The sequence below is a fragment of the Marmota flaviventris genome, chromosome 6 (assembly GCF_047511675.1).
Source record: "Marmota flaviventris isolate mMarFla1 chromosome 6, mMarFla1.hap1, whole genome shotgun sequence".
Lineage (NCBI taxonomy): Eukaryota > Metazoa > Chordata > Mammalia > Rodentia > Sciuridae > Marmota > Marmota flaviventris.
Window position 1 is genome coordinate 63,053,515 of NC_092503.1, and position 24,505 is coordinate 63,078,019.

Here is a 24,505-nt window from a genome sequence, read left to right on the forward strand (position 1 = left end):
ATAGGAGTAAAATTACTGAACAAATGATTATGAGCATTGTTAGGTCTATTCCCAGGCATTGTCATGGTGCTTTCCAAAAAAGATATTCAAATTTACCATGTGACCAATAAAAGACTGAAGTACCATTTTCACGGAAGGCTTACCAGTATTAGAGCTTATGGTTAAAAAATAGTTTAACACTGTTTATAGTAAACTGGTATCTTAAAGTTGGCTCTATTTTCTGATTCTTTAATCACTTTTAAGAACATATATTTTTCTTGTTGAAATTTCTTAATTATATTTCTTCTGTGATTTGTCTCAACCCTTTGTTTTTCTAGCTTTGTTTCTGAGTGGCATTTGAGGCAATCTTTCCTCAGACTCACATAGAATCCTTAAGGTTTCTGTGGGTGGATACCCTGCCTTATGTCATCCTCTTCACATGTCTTGACCCATGCAGGCATCTACAAGTGTCTGACACCTCACAGTGTTGAGCCCCAAACCTGCGGTGTCATTCATTCCTACTATTGAGCCTCCTCCCCATAGGTCAGCTCCAGGATTAGGTGGTACTTGGGGCTGTCTGACTTCAGACCTTGCTGCTACAGTCCACCAGCGAGCTCCTGCACAGCCCACCCCACTCTGCCCATGATCATCACCTGCCCAGATCACAAGTCTCTCTTTTTTCCTCCACGCCCCTCCCCCTGCCATTTTATTAGCTCCTTTCATATTTAATTCCCTCTCCGTCAGCCGAGCCTAAGCTCCATCATGGAAGCTGCTCTCTTTCTCTGATGTACCCATCGATTGCCCCAGCTCTTTGCCTTCCTCCATAGGACCCCAGTCAGCATAGTCAGCCTGTCTCCTTGCTGTGAGAGTACCTAGTCCTTCCCATCTTCAGGCTTTTGATTACAAATTCTCTTCTCTCTCTTCATACTTTATCTCTGCAGGCTCCCTCTACCTACAATATTGACTCTTTCAAACCACCACCCAATTCTGCCCCAGCTCTTGTATCTCTTCACACAGAGGCTGTTTTGAAATGTATCAGCATTACCTCCCATTTACTCATTGACCACTTCATCCTATCTACTAGCTCTTCTTGCTTCATCTGCAAATTGCTTTTGAAAGGGTAAATAATACCCTGCCATTTAAAAGCCCTTTGGAAATAATACACTTTGACTTGAGGTGAGACATTAAGGAGCCTCTCTCCTGCTGTCATACCAATGGAAGTAAGATTTGGGTGCATTAAGTATAAGAATTGAGGCTTTCTAGTCTCCTGTAGGCCTCTCTCCTGTTTTCAGATCTATAGATTCCCAGGCTTCCCCTGAGGAGGTGCTAGTCTTGGCTGTTGCCCTGTTGTTGAGTTTAGTAACCCCTAACACATGTAAGCCTTTGCTTCAGGCCAGCGCTGTTCTAAGTGCCTTTTGGTGTCAGTAACTGCTCACAATAATGCTATTCATGAGGAAATTAAGCATGAAGAGGTAGCTTGCTTAAGGTCTCCCAGCTAGTAAATGACAGAGCTTGGATTTGAACCTACGGAGACTAGGAGAAACCAGAAGTCAATGCTGAATGCTTCTTATCACTTGCTTTACTTGTGGGACCTTTCTTCCTTCTTCCCTGCTTCTTCTTTTTAGATAGATTCCTTAAATATCAATGGGTCGAGATTTCATCTTTCCTGACCTCTGTACATCTCAAGTTTCACACTCCCACATATTTATCTTTCATTGTAATCCCTCTTTGAATCCCAGAGGTCTTCTTTAGTTAGATGTCCACAGCCCCCTAAACTTTGGCACCTCCCCAAATAGGACTTTTCACTCTCCCATTTAGCAAATGACACTGTCATCTGTTCATTTGCTCAAGTTGGACACCAGGAAATCATTCTTGATTGTTCCTTCTGCATTCTCTCTCTTCTGGCCTTCTAAGCCCTCCACTGCCAGTGCCCTGCCCATTCCTTCTCACTATATCCCAACCATGCTGGTCTTCTGTCACTTCACAAACACACCAAGCTTATTCTGATCTCAGGCATATGTCTTAGCTATTCGTCTGCCTTGCATTATCTTCTTCTTCTTTTTTTTTTAAGGGATGGCAGATCTCTTTTTTATTTTTAGATGGACACAATACCTTTATTTTATTTATTTTTATATGGTGCTGAGGATCAAACTCATTATCTCACATGTGCTGAGCAAGTGCTCTGCCACTGAGCTACAACCCCAGCCTTCTTTTGTCCTTTTTGACATGCATGTCTTTGTGTAAATATCACCTCCACAGAGAGGCCTTCCATGACTACCTACTTTAATGTACTGATAGTCAACCTCTGTTGAATCACTTTACTTTAATTCTCTGCATAGAACTTATCACTAATATTTTCTTATCGATTGATTTGCCACTCCTCCATGTAATATAAACTCCACGAAAGCTTGTCTGTTCTGTTTCTCTCGATATCCCAGGACCCAAAACTGTGCCTTGCTTATAATATTGATAAGAACTAACTTTTATGGAGTATTTTCAATGTTCTTATAATACAACATGTATATGCATACCTTCATATGTACTATGATACTTCACTTCACAATAATGTACATGTTTATGAAACATGTTATATTACACATATGATAAACCTAATAGATCACACATGTAAAATACATACTATAAATAATGAATATATCTTTATGGTAATGTAATAACAATATCTATTTTCCTATGGGTTTGGTGAGGATTAATGAGGTAATTAATTGAGGTAGAAATTGTTCCCATTAATTCTCAACAAAGGCATATGAGCTTAGGTATTATTATGATTATTATTACCATTAGTATATTATGCCTGGTTTGTAAATAGGGAAATTAATTTACCCAAGATAGATGCTAAGTGCTTGCTTAACTGAGCAGATGAATATAATTCATCACCTTGATGTTCACTAAATACCTTAATCTTCTATCCCCTTTCTGCCCCAAAATCATGACAGAGGCACCTGTGTCTCTTGTCTGAGTTCTGCTACAGCTTCTTAGCTGATCCCTGCTACTAGTATTGTTTTTTTAATTCTAGAGAGGTTAATTTAAAATGTAAATCAGAACCAAAGACCCTCAATTTTTCCTACGCTAAAAATCCAAATTCCTTTTCTTACAGCCTGAATTCTGCTCCCATCTCCCTCCTCATTCTGACTTCTTGCCCATATGCACCTATTTTGTAACTATGCCATATGATCCTTGTTCACTGAAGTACCCCTGTGCAGCCTGGAAGCTTCCTGCCTTTGCATAGGCTGTTTAATATTAATACAAATGTTCCAGAAACCAATTAGAAAACAATCATGTTCTTGGAATGAGCTTACTCCTGGAATTACGCATAATTTAACTTGAATTTTTGGCAAGAAATATAAAAAAAGGAAACGTGGGGCAGGTTTGTGTTTATTTTCTAGGGAGAGGAAACACGCAAGTTCTTCAACTGGGACAAATTAATTTTGGTCCTGAATTCTAGCAAGAGACTCTTCCATGGATGTTATAGAGTAGATTTCCTTATGGATAGTGCTTTTGAATATAAACATTTGTAAAAAAAAAATTCTAAATAGAAACTCAGTATTTAATATTGCATTGTAGCTTCATGCATTTCTTAGGGGATCTAGCTTAATTTTGTTTTTCTGGCAAAAATATAGGGGTTAAGCTTGGAGAGAATCTAGAGTTTTTGATAACTTGCCCTAAAACCATTGCAAGTCACCTCTTAAACCCACTTTTAATACCAGTTATTTTGGGGGTGGGAGAAGGCAAGCTTTGGAAAGTCTTAAATGAGCTATTTTGCATTTAAATCTTTGGTGACCTTCAGAGGCATAGCTCTGTAATATTATTGATAAAAGAGGTCTCACTACATTACACATCAAGTGGTCTAACTTTGGGGATTCTCTTAGGAGGAATCGATGGCTTGACTTGTGCTGCCTATTTCGAAAGTCATTTTGCCTCGTGGGGAGTGAGCTCTAGCAGTATGGGGTAGGCTGAAATAGTTGTTCATGAACTGGTAGCTCAAGTACCTATCCAAGTCCTTGATTGAGTCCCAGTGTTCCAGACCTTTACAGTTCTGTGCCATCAGGTATCGATGGGATAATTTTGATCTAAAAGACAAGGAATTATAAAATAGACATTCATATGACAAATATATTTACTGTGCATTTGTTTTAGATTGGATGGGCACTGGACTGGGTACTGGGGGATGCAGTTTTGTCTTCAAGTGGAGTTCATTGTCTAGTGTGATTCCTGTCTTCCCTGAATTTATAGTCTAGAACCATACTGATGAGACTGTCAGGGCATTTAGGTGCCAAATAAATCTGTGTTAGGTGAGGTCTATTTAGCACTGTCCATTTTAACACTGGAGAATATCTGCCCACTATTTTAACTTAGAGAATAATCATAGTTGATACTTTCTCTTTACATATTATTAGTGAACATGATTAGATGATTTTGATTTATTATGAAAAATTTTAAATTCTCAGTAAAATAGAATAGTACAATAAACAGTTTCATATTCACCACCTAGATTTAGTAGTTGTTAACATTTGGTCATATTTGCCTTATCTTTTTGCATATGTGTGGAAGTATTTTAAATAAATTACAGATATCATGACTTTTTGGCTCCAAGCCCTTTTGAATGTAGTTCTGGGATGTAAGAATGTTTCCCTCCTGTGGTAGACAACATCCAAGATGGTCCACAGTGATACTGCCTCCTGGTATGCATCCTCTTGGGTAATTCTTCCCCACAGGAGTATAGGCTGGACTTGGTGATTGCTTTCAACAAATACAGCATGGCATTAGCAGAGGAATGACCCTTCCAAGACTTGATTACAAAAAAGACTGCAGTTCTATTCTGGGCCTTCTTTCTCACCCACTGTTGCTTTCTTACTTACTTGCTCTGACAAGCCAACTCTTTCACGAACAGCTCTTCAGAGAGGTCCACATGGTGAGGAACAGATATTTCTGGCCAAGAGCCAGAGAAGACCTGAGTATGCTACCAGCCATGTGATTTTGTTAGCAGATCCTCCCCAAATCAGCCCTTAAGATAATTGCAACCCTGATATGTTAGTCAGGTTTCCTATATTATAACAAATGCCTGAGATAATCAGTTTATAAAGAGAAAAGGTTTATACTGGCTCACAGTTTTGGAGGTTCCTGCCCATGATCAGGCAGACCCATTACCTATAGGCCTCTGTGGGTGTGCCAGGTAGCAAAGGTGGGAGTAAGGAAAATTCTCCCTTCATATCTAGGGAGCAGGGTGGGGCGGGGGGCGGGGAAGGGAGAGGGAGAGAGAGAGAGAGAGGGAGGAAGGAAAGGGCCAGGGTTCTACTATCCCCTTCAAGGGCATGCTTCTAGTGACTTAAAGATCTCCTACCAGGCCCTACCTCTTAAAGGTTTCACCAGCTCCCAGTAGTACCCTCCAGGGACCCAACTTTAAACACCTGGACGTTTGGAGGAATTTAAGATTCAAACTAGATGCACCTGGCTGACATCTCCATTGCAGACTGTGAGACCCTGAGCCAAAGGCATGTAGCTAAGGCTGCCTGGATTCTTGATCATAGAAAATGTGAGAAAATACATGTATATTGTTGAAACCTGCTAAATTGGTTTGTAATTTGTTATGTTGCTAGCAGCAATTAATACATCCAGATAGCTCCAAACCCATTAAACACATAGGTGCTTCTTTCAGCAGCTGTTGAGCTGTGGAGAATGAAGCCAGCTTGTGAGCAGAGGAGTATTTATCCTGCCGTAATGGGTGGCAAGCACCAGGCCTCAGTTTTTTCCAAGTTATTTAGATAAAAGGTTTTACATATTTTAGAAATAGAATTTTAAAAAATATATTTTTAGTTGTAGATGGACACAATTCCTTTAATTACTTATTTTTATGTGGTGCTGAGGAACCCAGTACCTCGTACATGTGAGGCAAGTGCTTTACCACTGAGCTATAACCCCAACCCTAGAAACAGAATCTTACCTTTCAGTCTCTTGAGAGACTATTATTCTTGCCCACTCTGATTCTAGCAGACATATTTTCATCTTGACTGTGAAGAAACTGGGGCCAATTCCAAGATTACAGAGCTTCACACACAGGAAGTTTCTATGGATTCAGTGATCTTTGAGAAAATCGTGTGTACCTGGGAGAATTACGTGGACATTCTTAACCTTTTAATGGTCAGAGCACATGGGACAAGAGCATTCTGAGACTCAGCCCTTCACTTGAAAAGAAGTGTCACACAAAATTTTCGCATGATGTCCAACAGAGGAACAAGTATATCATTTGAGAAGGTATAAGGTATAGGATTCCCATGTCTAAAGAGATGAGGTTGAGCAGAGCATGGCTGTGTATGCCTCTAATCCCCGAAACTTGGGAGGGTGGGGCAGGAGAATTTCCAGTTCTTGGCCAGCCTCAGCAATTTAGTAAGACCCTGTCCCCAGATAAAAAATTTAAAAAGGACCGGGGATGTAGCTTACTGATAAAGTACCCCTGGAATCAATCTCTTGGGGAAAAAAAAAAAAAGAAGATGAGGTTGATAGCAATATGATCTGTGCCTAAGGAGGAGTTAATTTGAGTAAGGCTCTGGAAGGCTCTTAATAGTCCTGGTGGTTAAAGATCTTTGCCAGTTTGGTGATTGCTCAGATGTCTAAAAGTTGTTGAGGATGCTGGATTCCAACTAAGGTGACAACTGCGATGCATACAATGAAGAAAAGTTCTTTAGGAATGTGGAATCTGCTTGCAAAGTTGATCTCCTCTGACCCTGATGGCCAAACATCAAACCTTCCTCTAGAAACTGTTACTAATCAGCTTTTTAAAAAGGGTTAGATCCTTATAGAAGGCTTTGAATTTAAATTTCCCCATAACAATGAGTCCTGTGTGATATGTAATTTTATTAATCAAAATTTGGGGACTGCCAGATAGTCTTTATAAAGAGATGACCTTTGAATAAAATTAGAAGAACTGGTTCCTTTGGTTGCCTAATACAGGACAGCCAAGATGGAAATTAAATTCGGGGCAAAGCCAGTCCTGGAATACAGTTAAAGTTGAGTGCTTTATTTTCCTTTACTTCAGAAGTGCATTTGAGAAACTAGGGAGGGACTCTTTTTTTAAAAAAAAAACAATTATGAAATTCATCTAGAAAAATAAGAGACCCAGAATAGCTAAAGCAATCCTTAGCAGGAAGAGTGAAACAGGTAGCATCACTATACCAGACCTTAAACTATACTACAGAGCAATAGTAACAAAAACAGCATGCTATTGGCACCAAAACAGACTGGTAGACCAATGGTATAGAATAGAGGACACAGAGACTCATCCACAAAATTACAATTATCTGATATTAGACAAAGGTGCCAAAAACATGCACTGGAGAAAAGATAGCCTCTTCAACAAATGGTGCTGGGAAAAGTGGAAATCCATATGCAGCAAAATGAAACTAAACCCCTATCTTTCACCATGCACAAAACTCAACTCAAAATGGATCAAGGACCTAGGAATAAAACCAGAGACCCTGTGCCTAATAGAAGAAAAAGTGGGATTAGGCCCCAACTTCCTTAATAAAACTCCTTTGGCACAAGAATTAAAATCAATAAATGGGATGGACTCAAACTATAAAAGTTTCTTCTCAGCAAAAGAAACAGTCTGTGAGGTGAACAGACAGCCTGCATCTTGGGAGCAAATCTTTACCTCTCACATATCAGATAGAGCACTAATCTCTATGGTATATAAGAAACTCGAAAAGTTAAACACTAGAAAAACAACTAACCCAATCAATATATGGGCCAAAGACCTGAAAAGACACTTCTCAGAAGATGATATACAACCAATTGACAAATACATGAAAAAATGTTCATCATCACTAGCAATGAGAGAAATGCAAATCAAAACTACTCTAAGATATCATCTCATTCCAGTCAGAATGGCAGCTATTATGAATGCAAACAATAATAAGTATTGATGAGGATGTGGGGCTGCAAATTGGTACAGCCAATATGGAAAGCAGTGTAGAGATTTCTTGGAAAATTGGGAATGGAACTGCCATTGACCCAGCTATCCTCTTCTCCCTCTATACCCAAAGGACTTAAAAACAGCATACTGCAGGGACACAGCCACAACAATGTTTATAGCAGCACAATTCACAATACCTAAACTGTGGAACCAACCTAGATGCCCTTCAGTAGATGAAAGTGGATTAAAAAATGTGGCATATATACACAATGGAATATTACTCAACAATAAAAGAGAATGAAATCATGGCATTTGCAGGTAAAAGGATGGCGCTGGAGAAGTAAATGAAGTTAGCCAATCCTAAAAAAACAAATGCCGAATGGTTTCTCTGATATAAGGAGGCTGATTCATAGTGGGGCAAGGAGGGGGAGCGTGGGAGGAATAAATGAACTCTAGATAGGGTAGAAGGATGGGAGGGGAATGGAAGGGGCAGGGAGTTAGAAATGATGGTAGAATGTGATGGACATTATTATTCAAAGTACATGTATAAAGACACAAATTGGTGTGAATGTACTTTGTATACAACCAGAGATATGAAAAATTGTGCTCTATATGTGTAATAAGAATTGTAATGCATTCTGCTGTCATATATGAATAAAAAATTAATAAATTTAAAGAATATTTTTAGTTGTAGGTGGACACAATACTTTTATTTATTTTTATGTGGTGCTGAGGATTGAACCCAGTGCCTTACACATGCTAGACAAACACTCTACCACTGAGCTACAACCCCAGCAGCTCAGAGAGGGAGTCTTAAATCATATACATTTTATAGCCCTCAGATCTCACCCTTTTAGCAAAATTTGTAGTCAGACTCAGAAACAACAATATTACAAGTAACTTTGAGGAAAGAGAAACAAAGAGGCTGATCATTGATGAGCTGGTAACACTGACACTTTCCTTCAAGATGTTAGCTATTGTTCTATAAGACTTCCAGGACCTGCTATTCAGTGTTGTTAAGATATAATTATTAAGCCTGAGGATGCATTTGTTTCCTCCTGAGGAATATTCTGTAACCTAGATTTCCCAAGTGTCACATTTTTCTGCATGGGTACAAATCCTTCCTCCAAGTTTCCAAAAGTGACAAAAGATGCCTGTGGATCCTTTGAATGTAGAGTTCAGCAGGTGCTCAGACTCATTGATAGGAGGACTGAAGTACACAAGAGAAATCACAACCCATTCCTTACAGTATGGGAATTTATGTGCTTCCTGGTCTCATGCCTAGGGAACTTTAAGAGCTGGGACATTAGCAAAGACCAGATTGCGAGGAAGAAATGGGATGATTGATATTGGTGGTCAATGGGAAGGTGTTGGAATAGTTCATACAAGCTGAAAGAAGTTCTTGTGTGTTCTTTCAGATAATCATATAGGAAATTATAGGAATATTCAATTGCTTTCTAGTATGATATCTGAAGGAGGGCTTCTTCTAATGTATCCCCTATGTACTTTTATCTTTTACCAGATCATGAGCCCATTGGTGCAACTAATAGATGTCAGAATGTTATCAAGGTTGATTATTTTAATTCTGAGATTTACCCATAAGAATCACTAATAACCCCAGGCATGAAGTAGTAGCCCCTATAGTTGAGGGAACCGTTTATGTAGTGATTTTGGAGTATGCTGCAAATGTGAACAAGGGCTCCTTAAAGGAAGTGGCCTGACATATGTACAATTTCTGACAAAGAGAGGTCTGATCAGGAGCATCAGAGAAAATAGGAAGTAGATTATTTTTTTCTGTAGCTTTGTGCTGTGGGAGATTCTTTAAACAGAAAAAGCTTAAAGAGTATACTCTTTGACGTTTGACTTCTAAGATTACTGACCTGCTCTGTGCTTTCCTTGGGGAAAGTACTCAAAATCTTCGTTTCTCAATTTCCCTTCAATTCCCAGTTAATCAAAGTTGAGAGAGGGACAGTTAGAAATACTAATGGCATCTATGTAGACTTCCTGGAATTATCTACTTAAAATCTTAATCAGTGTTCAAATATAGGGAATTCTATGTAGATGAAACATACAGTTGCTCTTATTTCTTAGTCTGGTAGAAAAATGAGTATTTGAAGATCTTTTGACTGTTCTCTTTATTTAAATTTTTTGTTTGTTTGTTTGGGGATTGAACCCAAGGGTGCTTTGCCACTGAGCTGCATTCCCAGCCCTTTTTGTTTTTGAGATAGGGTCTCACTAATTTGCCTAGGGCCTCGTTAAGTTGCTGAGGCTGACTTTGAACTTGTGGGATCCTCCTCCCTCAGCTTCCTGAGTCACTAGGATTATAGGTTTGTGCCATTGTGCCTGGCTGACTATTCTCTTTAATTTCTTCTTTAAACCTATATTTTCTAGCATAGCCAGTATTTTATCTTCTGCAACTTACAGCATTTGGGAATTTTACTAATTTGCAGAATTGGAGGTGAGAGTGATCAGTGGAAAAGGGAAAGAGAATTAGCAAGGGCAGAAGGAGATGCTGTACAGAGGTTCATTTCTGTAGCTCTTACCAATGCTCTGAATAAACTTTCAGCTTGCTATTTCATGGTGATATATGTGAAAACAAGTGGTAAATGTTACTTAGATGTTACTGTAGATTGTGAATGGGTGCTGTGGTAGAATTAATGTGGCCATAAATTCTTTGTGTGATTTCGGAGGAAGAAACTGGGAAATTCTAGAGAGATCTATGTTGTCTCATGGTAAGACTAACCCTTCCCTTAAGACCAGCTCAAGCTTAGATAAGTGGATGTTATTTAGGGAGGGAGATAGGGTGAGTGCTGGTGATGGGCTGGTCACCTTCATGTTTGACTGAAGTATGGAGCATTCATAGGAGGCAGACCTCGCCTGTTTGGCTTGGGTCTGGACAGAGTCCCACATTGACAGCTGTCATGCATCCTCCCTAAGGAGGAGGCTCAGAATCTAGCATCAGGCAAACAACCTTGGATTGTGAGCACTTCCTCAGCTGTGCTATGTGGGGCCCCACTTGCCAGTAGGACTTTAAGACCTATATGGCTCTGTGCTTGTCCCCTCATGTTCCCTTGGTTCTGCTGCTTACCAGGCTCTGCTTACTTCAACGCTGTAGCTCCCTTGCTCTTCCATTTGGCTTGATTCCTCGTGATTGGATTGTGGCCATTCTTTTCAGACTCAAGATTGATTTCATTCTGCCTGGACAATTGCCCTCCATATTTACTTTCCCCACTTCATCTCGCAGCTATCACACTAGTTTGTGCTAATGGGGAAAAGGGCAGGTAATGGGGTTGAGGGACCTAGCCCACATGCTCAGATGTCTTCCATATACCCTTGTCTTTGTCATGTCCTGGTATCTTCGGGTCAGCCCTCTGTTGATGCTCGTGATAGGAGAGGTAGAAGACAACGTGGGAAGAGCCAGAGGTCAGGCTTGGAGGTCAGAATAAGTAACCTTGGGTTAATGGAGGTTGCTAAAGTTTTATGACCAATTATCTGTGATTAAGTTCAATCATCATGAGCTCAAGTCTGGGATGTAAACAGCAAATGCCCTTAATATTCTTGCTATTCATGATTCAGTACTCCATGTTCAGACTTTGGTCATCCATGGTGCCCCCATAGTTCCTGCATGTACAATATGGCCTTCCTCACAGAGAGGAGCTGCCTAAACATCCAGGATAGGTTACATCAGATTCTTGAAATGCCTGGGTCTAGTGACATTTTCTCACCCCGCAGAAGAACCAACTTTGGCATTCCTGCCGTGATCTTCCTTCAAATCCACATGGGTCTTCCTCTCTGGCATGGTGGTCTCTATTCTTGTATGTCCTCATGGTCTGTGCTCCCTGATGACCAATGGGAGACCCAACCATGGAGGTCTTTCAACTCACCCTGGGCATGGGAAGTCCCACTGCCACTGCAGGTGACAGAATATGGGGGTCACCCTCACAGGCAGGTGGGCTCTGTGCCTTTAGGGAGGTGTTCCTGGTGCTTGGGAGCGCTGGCCTCTGTTGGAGCACATTTCAGGGACTGTGATGTGCCCTGGGTCCCTCACTGCTGGGGACTGACTTCATGTTTTCAACCTTTATTTGCCCTCCCCAATGGCTCAGAGTCCACACTCTCAACCTAGGGACTGACAGGGAGAGTTACAGGTGCTCAGGTATCCCTACAGGAGCAGTCAGGTGGTTCACCTGCGAATATTGAAGTTCGAGGTGTCTCATCACCCATGCCTGATCCTTTAGTGCCCTTCAGATCTGCCTTTGGAGTTTTGTGTTTTCTAAACCCCTCTAGTCATGGGATCTGGGACCACTTTCTGCACCCCAGAAGTGTTGTAGAAATGAGACCTTTAGCTTGGCCTCTTTGTCTCTAAACAGAGTTAAATCTAATTTAGTTTACCTTTTAAAAATGCTTCCTGCCAAGCTCCACAGCCCAAAGCTGGAACAGTTTGAGCAACGAAATAAATATTGATAGTACTAGACTGCATCCCATAGAATAAACAAATATTCATGAGTGCATACTTAAATAAATAATTGGATACATTAGCAAGTGGGGGTATAGAGACAGTATAATCCTAATAAATATGTGTAGAAGAAATGAGAGGAAGAGAAAACCACAATAAAACATACACCATAAAAATAATTGTTTCAGATGACATCTACCAATGGATGCTAAAATTGATGGGTCACAGTCAAGAGAAACAGGATATTTGTATAATCTCAAAGTATCTCTCTGAAGATTATTAACTGCAAAGGGAAAAATAGTAACTTTATTAGGAAGAAACCTGTCAGATACCATCTTTACCATGTGATCAAGGTTAATACCACATATTAAGATGTACAGTTATGTGCCCTTTGATACAATGATGCCCTCAGAAGGTATTACATAAGATTCTCCAGAGAAACAGAACCAATTGGGTATAAAGAAACTAAATATAAGGGATTGGCTCACAGAGTTATGGATCCCAAGATGTGCAGGATGAGTTGGCATTCTATGGTAGAGTTCTCATGTGATGAAAAGATCCAAGGACCAAAACTGATGGTATGGGTCCTGTCTGCAGGCTGGCAGGCTTGAGACCCAGGAAGAGCTGATGCTTCTACTTGAGACAGGGATAGGAAAAAGCCAGTGTCCCAGTTTGAAGGCAGTCAGGCAGAAGGAGTTCTCTCTTACGGGGTTGGTTGGGGGGAGGCTTTCAGCCTTTTTGTTCTATGAAGCCTTCAATGGATTGGATGAGGCCCACCCATATCAGGAAGGGAAATTTGCTTTAGTCATTCTATGAATTCAAAGACTAATCTCATCTTGAAATACCATCATAGATACACCCAGAATATTGTTTGAATAAATATCAGGATACCCCATGGCCTTGTCAAGATGGCACATAAAATTAACCATCAAAAGAGATACATTGTTACTTGTGTGGTATTCTTGCTAAGAATTCATGACCTCATCTAGTCATAAGAAAACCTTAGAGAAGCCCAAGTTCATAGATATTTTACAAAATAACAGTCCAGTGTTCTTTAAAAATGTCAAATTTGTGAAAAGTCAAGGAGCATGGAGGAACTTTCACAAATTGGAGGAGACTGAGGAGGTAGGGTGACAAATGAAATGTGGGATCCTGGAACAAAAAGCGTATTCGTTAAAAAAATGAATTAAATTTGAATAAAGTCTATAATACAGTTGGCAGTGTTATACTAATGGTTAATTTCTTTTAGTTTTGATAAATGTACTGTGGTTCTCTAAGATATTAATATTTATGGAAGTTGGGTGAAGGACATACAGGAGCTATGCTATTTTTGCAAATTTTTTATACATCCAAAATTATTTCAAAATAAACATTTTAAAAAGCTTCCTGTTATTGGATACTCTGAGGGCTTTTTAATGACAGGAGATATTTGTATATTTTAAAAATTTATAACCATGTGTTTATATACATATAATTTTGTATCTACCATTCTGCATTTTCCTCACATACTAGATTTCATCCATTCTTTTTATAAGCACCTTTAAAAAACAAAATCAGGTTTCAGTTATTTTTTCCTTTTTCTATTTTATGTTCCTTCTTAACCAAAGCATCCTTTTGCAAACTTTAAAAGTCCCCCCCCACCCCCCACACACACACTGCTGTTCCTTGGAGTCTTTATTTCTGAGATGATGATGATTGTGACATTGTGGAGACAAAGACGTTGGGCCAGAAGTCTGGAGGCCTGGGTGCCAGCATTCTGAGTCTGGTTCTGTTACTAACTCAATGTCCTTCCACTTTTAACATTCTGAGACCAGATGGCAAATCATGACTAAACACTGTATGCATTATTTGATATATGGAGTCAAATAACAGTATATTTTTATGATTTTTTTCTTTTTATCAAGATCCTATGTACTCTATTATCAGATTTTTCAAGTATTTTATCTATCATCTGTGTATCTTCATTTTGTCCCCCAAATCTTTGATTTCGACATCAGACTTCACTATTTAAACTCTGGCATTTCCCTTAGAGTACTTTTTGAAGGAAATCAACATTTTCTTTCTTCCTTCTTATTTATTTTTTGTTCATGAATCCACCATTGCTCTTTTATAAAAAAAACAAACAAACTCATTTTCTTCTCTTTGAAGCTGTGTATAGCTCTTATCACAGTAGCCCTAAAGCCCTTTTGGCTTCCACTTCATAGACTGTCTTGTTTGGGTCATGAATGGGTAGAGCCCTGGCACAGGCTGGTAGGGAGGGCCATTTGGTCATCTGATTGATGCACCTCTCTAATCCTAGCAGGATGTTCTGAGAGCTCTTGGGGAGGGGGTCCCTCTGTCCACCTGTAATCACTTAATGCCAGCAGAGGAGTGGTTGAGGTGTTTGGAGTCAGCAAGATGAATCATCAAGAAATATCTGGCAATCTTGAGAACAAGTGATACCTAGAGATTTTTTGTTTGTCATTAATTTTTCCCAGATAGTGTTTTCCCAGTATTTGGGTAATAGGTTTAGATCCTGGGGCAACACTCAAATGATAGAGAAGTTGGTTAACAATGGGACACAATTACTCTAACAGATGGCTTGATTGAACTCCTGTCTTAGCTACACACTGACATAAGATCTGTGACATCCTCAGCTTGCCACTCAAATGTGATGGAATGGGTGGACAGTTGTAGGGTACAGCACATAGAATTGTGCTAAACATGTAGAAAACATGGCACAAAAGTTTGTTAAGTAGAAATAAGAAATGACTCTTACTTTCAAAGAGCTTACCATTTAGCTGGAATGATAAAACCCACAAATAAAACCCAACCAGTATACAGTGTGCAATGTGGAAAAAAATGTCACTTAAGGGGCCCAAGAGGAAGAGGCAGGGTTTCTGTGTGCTCTGCTCAGGATACTTCAGTTATTCCTCTCACAACTGGTGAATCTCCCATTTTAGAGTTCAGGTTTGCTAGAGTCGGGGAGAGGAGTAGGGCACAAAGCTGGAACATGAGTTAGAAGTAAATATAATGGCCCTCGTCTTTTAAGTTGAGTCTGGATTTTATTTCATAAACCATGGAAGGTGTTCGTGAGAGGGACTGACATGATGAAGAGTGTCTTAGTTCAGGTGGGTTGTGGAGTGTCCTGGAGGAAGGGAAGGGCTCTCATCAGGAGAGCTCATGTTGCTTGAGTTATCCACATTCCATGCTAAGATTGTTACATGTGTATGTCATTTCATACTCACAGTAGTGCTAAGGAATTAGCTACTCTTAATATCATCCCCGTTTGGTGGGTAAGAAAACAGAGGCTTTGAGAATTTAGGTAATGACCAGATGAATAACAGTGGTGCCAGGATGTGACGTCTGTGGATCCATCTCTTCCTGTGCCACTAGATGCCACAGGCCCTGACAGCGGCTCAGGAGACAATGTACAACTCTTTTAATTGGTTGGATGTGATCCTCTGTGTGACAAGGCCTGAACTAAGTCAGTAGTGGTGGAAATGGAGGGATAGGAACAGCAGTGTGAAACTTTCTTGTTTAGGAGCCTCATGTCAGGGCTGAGCTTCTGACTGCATAGCTTCTTTTTGCTTAATGTTTCCCAAGGAAGCTGGTACTCAGTGTTGAAATTTGCCAAGACCTTAGAGGTGTCACGGGAAACCTTGCCTTCAAGCTTCTTCAGTAGCCTGGGCTTCTTGTTTTCCTTGAGGAAATTTGTTATTTTAATTATATATGCCCTGAGGTTGAGTGCTGCATTGGGTTACTTCTCAGTTGGTTTAATCAAACTTCTGGGTATTCTCCAGTCTCAAACTGTAGTAACAAAGAGAGACAGTTTGAGACCTCCAGTTTGAGACTGGAAGTCAGTTGGTGATCAGTTCTCCTTTTTCCCCATAAACACCCTCCATCATCTGTTTATCTGGATTGGATTTGTTCCCTGCCTTACCTTGCTGTGGGTTTGATGTATCCCAGAATTTCTTAATTCCCTTTACATTTGTTCTCAATGTTTTGAAGAAAAAGGGCATGCATGCATTTTAACTGTGCAAAGCTTTTTGGTGCAGTTAGATAAACATATAATGAGAGTGTGCTGAATGCTATTGTGACAGTGAGTGATCTCTCTGTTTTATCTGCTGCAGGTGATAAGAAGTACATCATGGGGCCCAAGCTTTCCACTCTCGATGCCACCGTCTTTGGACACTTGGCACAGGCAATGTGGACCTTACCAGGGACAAGACCTGAGCGGCTGATCAAAGGCAAGCCCTGAAAAGCTTTTCTGGTGTAAGAGTTGCTGCGGGTGGGTGGGTACTGGTATGTAGAATGTAGAATTCTGGGCCAGAGTCGTGAACCTGGTCACGCTTCATTAGGCTGTGGTGTCTAGGGCCAGTAAGTTTTCTGCCAGCTCCTTACAGGTGAAACTGAATACTTGTTGCTAAAACAGGAGTTGAATTCCACCTTCTGTCCTTGTTTTGTTGTTATTCCTTGAAGTCTTTTGGGCAGTTGGCTCACCACTTTCTGATGTATCCAATACTGCAGCAAGTAGGATCAGGTGGGGTCAGTGAACTCATTGCCAATCTCAGATGCTCTTTTTGAATATCAATTGATCTCATATTCAAATGTAGGTAAAGTATATATGATTTGTGTCATTTGAGCTGCCTTCCACTCTAGTGTAGTGACTGTAGATCATGTACTGAGAGTAGAAGAATGGAAAGTTCAAGGCTGTGGGAAAATGAGGAAATTGTCAATAAACGGCGAAGTCTGATGCTATACAAGTATTATTACTAATCCTATTATGTGTGCCAAGAAACACAATCTTGCTATCCATTTTTTCTGGTCTTGGCTGTAAGTCTAGTCAGAATTATAGCTTTTTTTCCTTCCACATTTTTTATTGGTTCATTATAGTTGTACATAATGATGAGATTTGTTGTTATATTTTTGTACATGCACACAATATAATGATATAATTTGGCCAATATCAGTCCCCTGTACTTCTCTCAGAATTATAGTTCTTGACTATCAAGGACAAGGTAAGAAGTGGAGATGAATGGGACCAGAGCTGGGTGATGATAAATACAGGGCCGGGTGGGGTTGGTAGCCAGGAATAAAATTCATGGTAGCAAAGGGGGAGGGTAAGTCTGCTTACCTTGGGTTGATGTCAAGGGATCAGATATTGGTTTGCATGTGTGTGTATGTGTGTATGTTGTAGGGTAGAGTGATGGAATAATACATGACAGCTGTGTCTCTCAGAGAGGCTTTTACTGTGTAGGTGGGTGGGAACTGTTTGAAGTCATCTTTATTTTAAAGTAGTATCTAAGCAAGTACCTGGGGGCTGGGGATGTGGAGGTCATAATTCAATATTTAAGTTTGGGATGGGGATTGACAAGATTTAACTGAAGAGTTTGTGCTCAACTGAGCAGGCTGGGGTGTAGATGAGACCAGTGGGTAGACTTCATTTGTGGGTGGACTTCCAGATACATTACCAGATTTGGCTGAAATGGTTCAGGTACTTATTGAAGATCTTCCAGAAGGTTAGCTGAGTGGGGCTGACATTTATTTTTGGTACTGGAGGTTGAACCCAGGGTCGTTATAACACAGCTATATCCCCAGCCAGTTTTTTGAGATAGGGTCTTGCTAAATTGCTGAGGCTGGCCTTGAACTTGGAATTCTCCTGCCTCAGCTGCCTGAGTGGCTAAAATTACACGCATGACCAACCACACTTGGCTGGACTGACATTTAATTTCAGTCCCAGGGACTTCCAGCTAAATCATTGTGATAAAGATGTACCTTGTTTACTCACATACTCCTGTATGCACAAACTCCACACACCTGTACACATATACCTACATTTCTACCCAGACACATTCCCATAATCTCTCTCTCTCTCTCTCTCTCTCTCTCTCTCTCTCTCTCACACACACACACACACACACACACACACACACTGAGGTAATCTGTTATTTAGTTAGAATTATTTGGGGGATCCTTATCAGTAGGACTGTGACTTCAGAGGATCCCTTCTTTTAAAAACAAAGTATGTTTTCTTGACTTAAAAGAACTTGAGACATTCTCTTAAAGGAAATAAATGATCAGCCATTTTTGAGGATTGATTTTGGGTCCCTCCCTGAGACACACACGTCTGGGGAATCTGACACCATTATCTTCCAGGGACTTTTAGCACCCAGTTGCAGGAATGTTGATTCTTAAAGCAGTGCCAGGGACTTCCAGCTGTCCCTGGGGACTTTTGCAGCATTAATCAGTAAAGTCCAGAGTGTCTCTGATTCTTACTTTGGCAGTAGTTCCATGTCCTTTGTGCACCAAATGGACTTAACTTCTTTCCTTGCTTTTGCTCTCTGTGGTAGAGACTTTCCCAAGAAGTAAAGAGAGAGGGCATAAGTGAAAACAACTAAGAGCCTAGATAATTAAGAACTGGCTCAAATCCAGAGTGTGAGTGGATGGGATTGGGCCTTGGCTTTGGAACAGCCATGGCTCTGCTGGCCTTGCCACATGAGGAGGGCTGTGACTGAATATAAATTTTTAGTCCCAGCAATTATTATTATTATTATTTTTGGCAGTGCGGGGGATCAAACTCAGGGCCTAATGACTCTTCAGGCAAGAGACTCTTCGACTAAGCCACATCCCCAGCCCTGGTCCTAATTGTTGACAAAACCACACAAACTACTTCTGGAATCATGTAGAATAGTAAGAAATTTTCCTTAATTTAGGTGTGTAGGAGGGCAGATTTTGAATATTCAACCATGCTTAAAATATACGTATATGTATGCATCTATATATTTAGATATAAATATGAAATATCACTTGTTTATTGGATAGAATTTAGAAAAGATAGAAAAGTTTTCAAAGAATGAAAAGTAACTTGTGAGTTAATCATCCACAGAGATCTTCTGTTAATATTGTGGTATGTATCTTCATCAAGTACAAGCATGTATATACTTTAAAAAATTGGGACCATAATATTGATCCAATTATAACCTGATGTTTAAAATAAACCAAGTATTATAGCTTTCCACCTTGCCATTAAATATTCTTCAAACATGCTTTTGTAGTCATTCCATAATATCCTATCCTATAGCTACATTGTACTACATGTGATTAATCTTCCTTTGGACTTGTGTATTATTTCAAATAATTTTTACTGTTATTCGGTAGTGAATATTGTTGTAAACATGTACTCCTGTTTGTCTCTGGTTATTTCCTGCACTGAATTCTAGATAGGGAATTAGTATCACAAAGGGTAGAAGCTCTTGGTCTGCATGTCTCAGCTGCTTTTTAGAAAGGCCATAGAAGTTTACATTTCCAAGAGCAATGTCCGAAAAGCATCTCTAATTTTATTTCCCTTATTAGGGCTAAATATAATTTATTTAGAAGTTTTTTTTGCCATCTTTACAGTAAGAAAATAATCTGTTTTATTTCAGCAACACTCTCAATGTGGAATCAGAATCCTTGTTTTAATTGGGGTGTCCTCATTAGAGAATTATGTGTTAATTTAACAGTTAATTTGATGTGGGACTGGGAGCAGTGGTGCATGGCTGTAATCCCAGTGGCTCAGGAGGCTGAGGCAAGAGGATTGCAAGTTCAAAGCCAGCTTCAGCAACTTAGTTAGGCCCTCAGCAACTTAGCGTGACCCTGTCACAAAATAAAAAGGGTTGGGGATGTGGCTCAGTGTGAGTGCTTCTGGGTTCAATCCTGGTACCAAAAATAAATAAATAAAATGAAATAAACAAAATAGATGTAGGGAATTTAAGAAAGCCTCAAAAAGTGAAATTGAAGCAAGGAGAAGGGAAGACCTATGTTACAACTGCCCGCCCTCTAGAGCCATAAGGAAACCACAGACTTTAACACTATTTTCTAAATTGGTAAGGAACACGACCTTCCATGTTCTAAGAAAAACTTCATTCAGCAACTTTCACCCATGATTATTAATTGTCCTTGGGTGTCTTTTTGGCTTAAAGGATTAGAAAGTGGGGAGAATGTCATATGACTGTGGAAGAGGTTGTGGTGGGGGATTTGGCTGTTAGGAAAGGGCTGAATCAAATGGTATTTGTGGGTTGTGTGTTTTGATATCTGTGATTTAGTGTCCTTGCTCTCAATCTTTAGCTTCAAGGAGATGAGGCAGAGGGAGTATCCTCATCCACAGCATTCAAGCCATGTTAGCACTTTTCAGAAGAAGGCACGCTTGGTGGCTTCTTACTGTGTGACAAATGCTAAAGAGAGCAATCAAGGCTGTTGCCAGCACCTAGCACAGGTGTGGGACAAGGAGGTGCTGAGCACATGCCTGCAGAGTACATGAGTGCATTTGGGTATTGGCCCCGTGTTTTCCAAATATTTGCTGGTTAATGACCCAGCGAGGGCAGGTGGTGCTGGGGGCTCTGGCAGGCGTCTCCCTCTCTCTCATTCTAGCCATACATGAGAGGCAGCTGGGAGAAACTTAGTCCAGGATTCTGAATCTGGCTGACATGGTTTACAGTGTTAAATTGTACAGAATGTTTTTGATTATTAGAGAAATTAGATTGATGCAGAAAATAATGCTTGTATGTTTTTCAAAGAGCAATGGAGAAATTTCCTTGTGAGAAACTCCAAGAGAAAGTCTCCTTATTCTGTCTAGGACTGTCCTCTGGGTAGAGAAGCATTCAGCATTCTGATAAATATCCTCTTTGTCTGATAATATCACTGGTTTTTTTTTTTAGTAATTTATTTTATTGGCTTTTCAAATTTAAAAAGTAATATACGATGGTCACAAGCCAAATCACACGGGAATAGGTTAAAAAGTGCATGTCTTCCCCTTCATTCATGTCCAGTACAGACCCCATGGAATAATTAGTATTGGGGATTTAATGTGGATCATTCTTGTGCCTTTCTTTTACATGCACAAATTTACAACACATGTGTAGCTATTGTGGTTTGTTGTTTTTACTGTTTTTAAAACAAATAATAGAATAAAACTACACATATTACTCTTCTAACTTGAATTTTCCCACTTAATAATATCATGTCTTTTTAAACAACTGCACAATATTCTACAGAATGGTTAATTCAGTCCCTACTGATGGACCTCAAGACTGTTTCCATCTTTTTCCTTTCCTCTTTCTTTTCTTCCTCCTCCTCCCACTCTTGTTTGTCTTTTTCTTCCTCACCTTCCTCAGTCTTTTCCTAACATGTAATGCTACATCCATGCACATAGATCTTCATATACTGATGCTTTTCTTTTAGCAGATAAAGTACTTGACGTGGAACTCTGGGCCATCAGGTATACACATTTTAAATTTCAGTGGGGAGCATCAGATTACTTTCCAAAAAAAGGTTACAACAATTTGTTCTTACCCCAGCCATGTAACTCAATGCTTGACTTCCACAGCCTCCTCAGCATTGGGTGACTTTAGTTTTTACCATTCTGGAGGATGAAGTTGTTATCGGATTGTTGACTACTCTTTGAAGAAATGTGGTTTTTCTTTTATTTCACAAAGTGTACATATTCAGTATAGGGATTTACATTAACCCAGGCATATCATATTTGCATTCGTACATGTGCACACACACACATGCCACAGAAGTGCTTTCTACTGCCAGCCTTTTTTGTTCTTTTGGATGATAGCTAATGGGGAATCTAGGCGGAAGAAGAATTGAGCAAAGCCAATCTAGAGCTTCCCTATCTATTTTACCCTTTATTCAGGGGCAGGATATGAGGAGGGGTGTGTGGATCTCAGCTCTTGCTCATCAAGGCTGACCTTTCTCAGCCATGTGATAGAGTTCTTACTTATTTCATGACAGCTCATTGCCACTAAAGGGTGGTACCTGTCATCTCATAATTCTTGAGAACCCAGGAAAGAACTGCAGAGAAATATTCTAACATAGTAGCACAAAGCTATTAATTCCAAGGCCAGGCTGTCCACTCAAAGAGACAGAGTAGTGTTATGGGGAAGGACAGGAGGGAATTAGTATAACCGATGAGTAAAGCACTGCAAATAGTGCCTAGCATGCAGAAAGGAGTACATTTTGCTAATATGGTTGTTAATTTTTATTCTGTCACACTGAAGCAGTATTGATGTCGTACAATCACAAAGGAGGAACCTCTTTTGAAGGAAAGGTGAAGAAATAAGGCTAAAAAAAATAAAAAATAAAAACACCCACAAAAGAAGTGGATAAAGTTATAGGGTCCTGTGAATAGTTCTGGCTTTCCTAGTTGCTCCTTGGGAGCAGCTCATGGTGAATGGATTTGATTGAGTCAAACAGGGCTGTTCTCTGAACCTACTGTGATATGTCCATAAATCATCTTTGATGGCTGTTTTTTTTTTTGGGGGGGTGGTGGTGGTACTGGAAATTGAACTCAGGGACACTTTACCACTGAGTTACATGCCCAACCCTCTTTATTTATTATTTTGAGACAGAGTTTCCCTAAATTGTTGAGGGCCTCTCTAAGTTGCTGAAGCTGGTGTCAAACTTGCGATCCTCCTGTCTCAGCCTCCAGAGTTCCTGGGATTACACATGTGCACCACACATCTAGTTTTCAATGGTTCTGTACCTTTCTCATTAGATTCTCTTTCTCCCTCTTACTGTTTCCTCCACATCTTTTTCCCAATTCTTGATTATCTGTGATTAGTAGCAATACCTGGGGAGGAGTTGCATGATTGGAAGTTCTCTTGGGAAAATACTGGAAGGTTTTACATGCATCTCCTCAAGAGAAGCAGTGATGTTGTTTCTTAGCTTCTGGCTCTGAGCATGTACATCCATATCTTCTAGCAGAAGGTAATGAGAATGGACTCCTACACAGTAGGGATTGCACTGTTATGATCTAAGACTGAAAATGATGACTTGGAACCAGTACAAGTTAATTGGTTTACAGATTCCAAGAAGCAGGAGAATTTGCTTTGTCATGTTTGTAGGGCATTTGTTTAGTTCAGCCAAACAGCCATCAAGCTTTGAAAAATTTCAGTGACATGGAAAAATGTCTATAATAATGTTATAGGAGATCATAAGAAATAATAATGGCAGTAAGTAAGTAGAAATTGTATTGAAAAAAATTATATCAAAATGCTAATTGTGATTATTTTGGGTTGATGAGATCCTAGGGATTTTTTGTTTTCTTCTTTATGTATTCATAGAGTTTATGTATATAGACTTTTAGTTTTTTCAAAATGAGAATATATATTTTCTTTAATAGAAAATGAAAATAGAGTGGTTACAGGCTACAATCAATAGAGCTATTAGTACAAAAACAACTCAAGTAACTTGTGATAGGGGTTTGGTTAAAGCAAAATGAAACTGTGATATAGTTCATGTACATAATGAAATACTACAAAATTATCATAGTAGTCATAATGTAAAATTAAAAAATTTTCACCATATGCTGATAAGTGGAAAAAGGTGGACAGAAAACATACTATATAGTCAATTCTATATAGCTAATGTAAATATATATAGAAACAAATTTCTGGAAGAATATCAGTGAAAAAGTTATTATGGAGAAGAGGATTATTGGTAATTTTTTAATTTTTTGCTTATCTGTATTTTTTGTAATAAAATATGGATTACCTACATAATAATTGAATGTGTATATAGTTCAAAAGATCCAAACAATATTCTAAGGATCATAATGTCCTATGAGAAATACTGATAAATTGTGTTTTTAAAGGCAATGTTGCCATCTGGTGGATCAAAGGCAAAAACTCACTTTTTCTTCATTTGGAATTAGGAAATGGAACTCCAGTACTGTGTCATGTTTTAGACAAATACCGATATGTTAGTGACTTCGTAAATGTCTCTTTGATTCATATGAAAGAGTGGTCCAGTGATTTACTGGGAACCCAAAAATTTTTAAATTTTATTTGGAAGATTAAAAAATGTTTTATGAAATGTGTTTTTACTAAATGTGTTTTTAGGTACATTGATCCATACAGAAAATTCTGAGTTAATCTATTTTATGAATTATTTAGGGCAAAGTTTTTATTCTAACATAATTTTTTCAGCAACTTGGCATGGTACCCGACCTATAACACTACAAAGATTTGTGGAATGAATGATGACTTCTGGCCGATATAATGCAACCCACAGTTGGTGTATTTTCATACAATATAAATTAATTTAAATATGAACCAATCAGCACATTAACTATTGGTGTGTCAACAAAACAATAAAATGCTTCCCAGAGAAAAGATGGC

General features: G+C 39.4%; 1 protein-coding gene across 2 annotated transcripts in view; it reads left to right on the top strand.

The window, feature by feature from the left end:
• Faxc (failed axon connections homolog, metaxin like GST domain containing) overlaps positions 1-24,505 on the top strand; it is a 69,226-nt gene that overhangs the window by 35,777 nt on the left and 8,944 nt on the right. For both annotated transcript variants that reach the window (XM_071613192.1, XM_027928204.2), the window contains one exon: positions 16,472-16,588. In XM_071613192.1, coding sequence (XP_071469293.1) covers positions 16,472-16,588 — 117 coding nt within the window. The remainder of the gene's footprint in view (positions 1-16,471; positions 16,589-24,505) is intronic.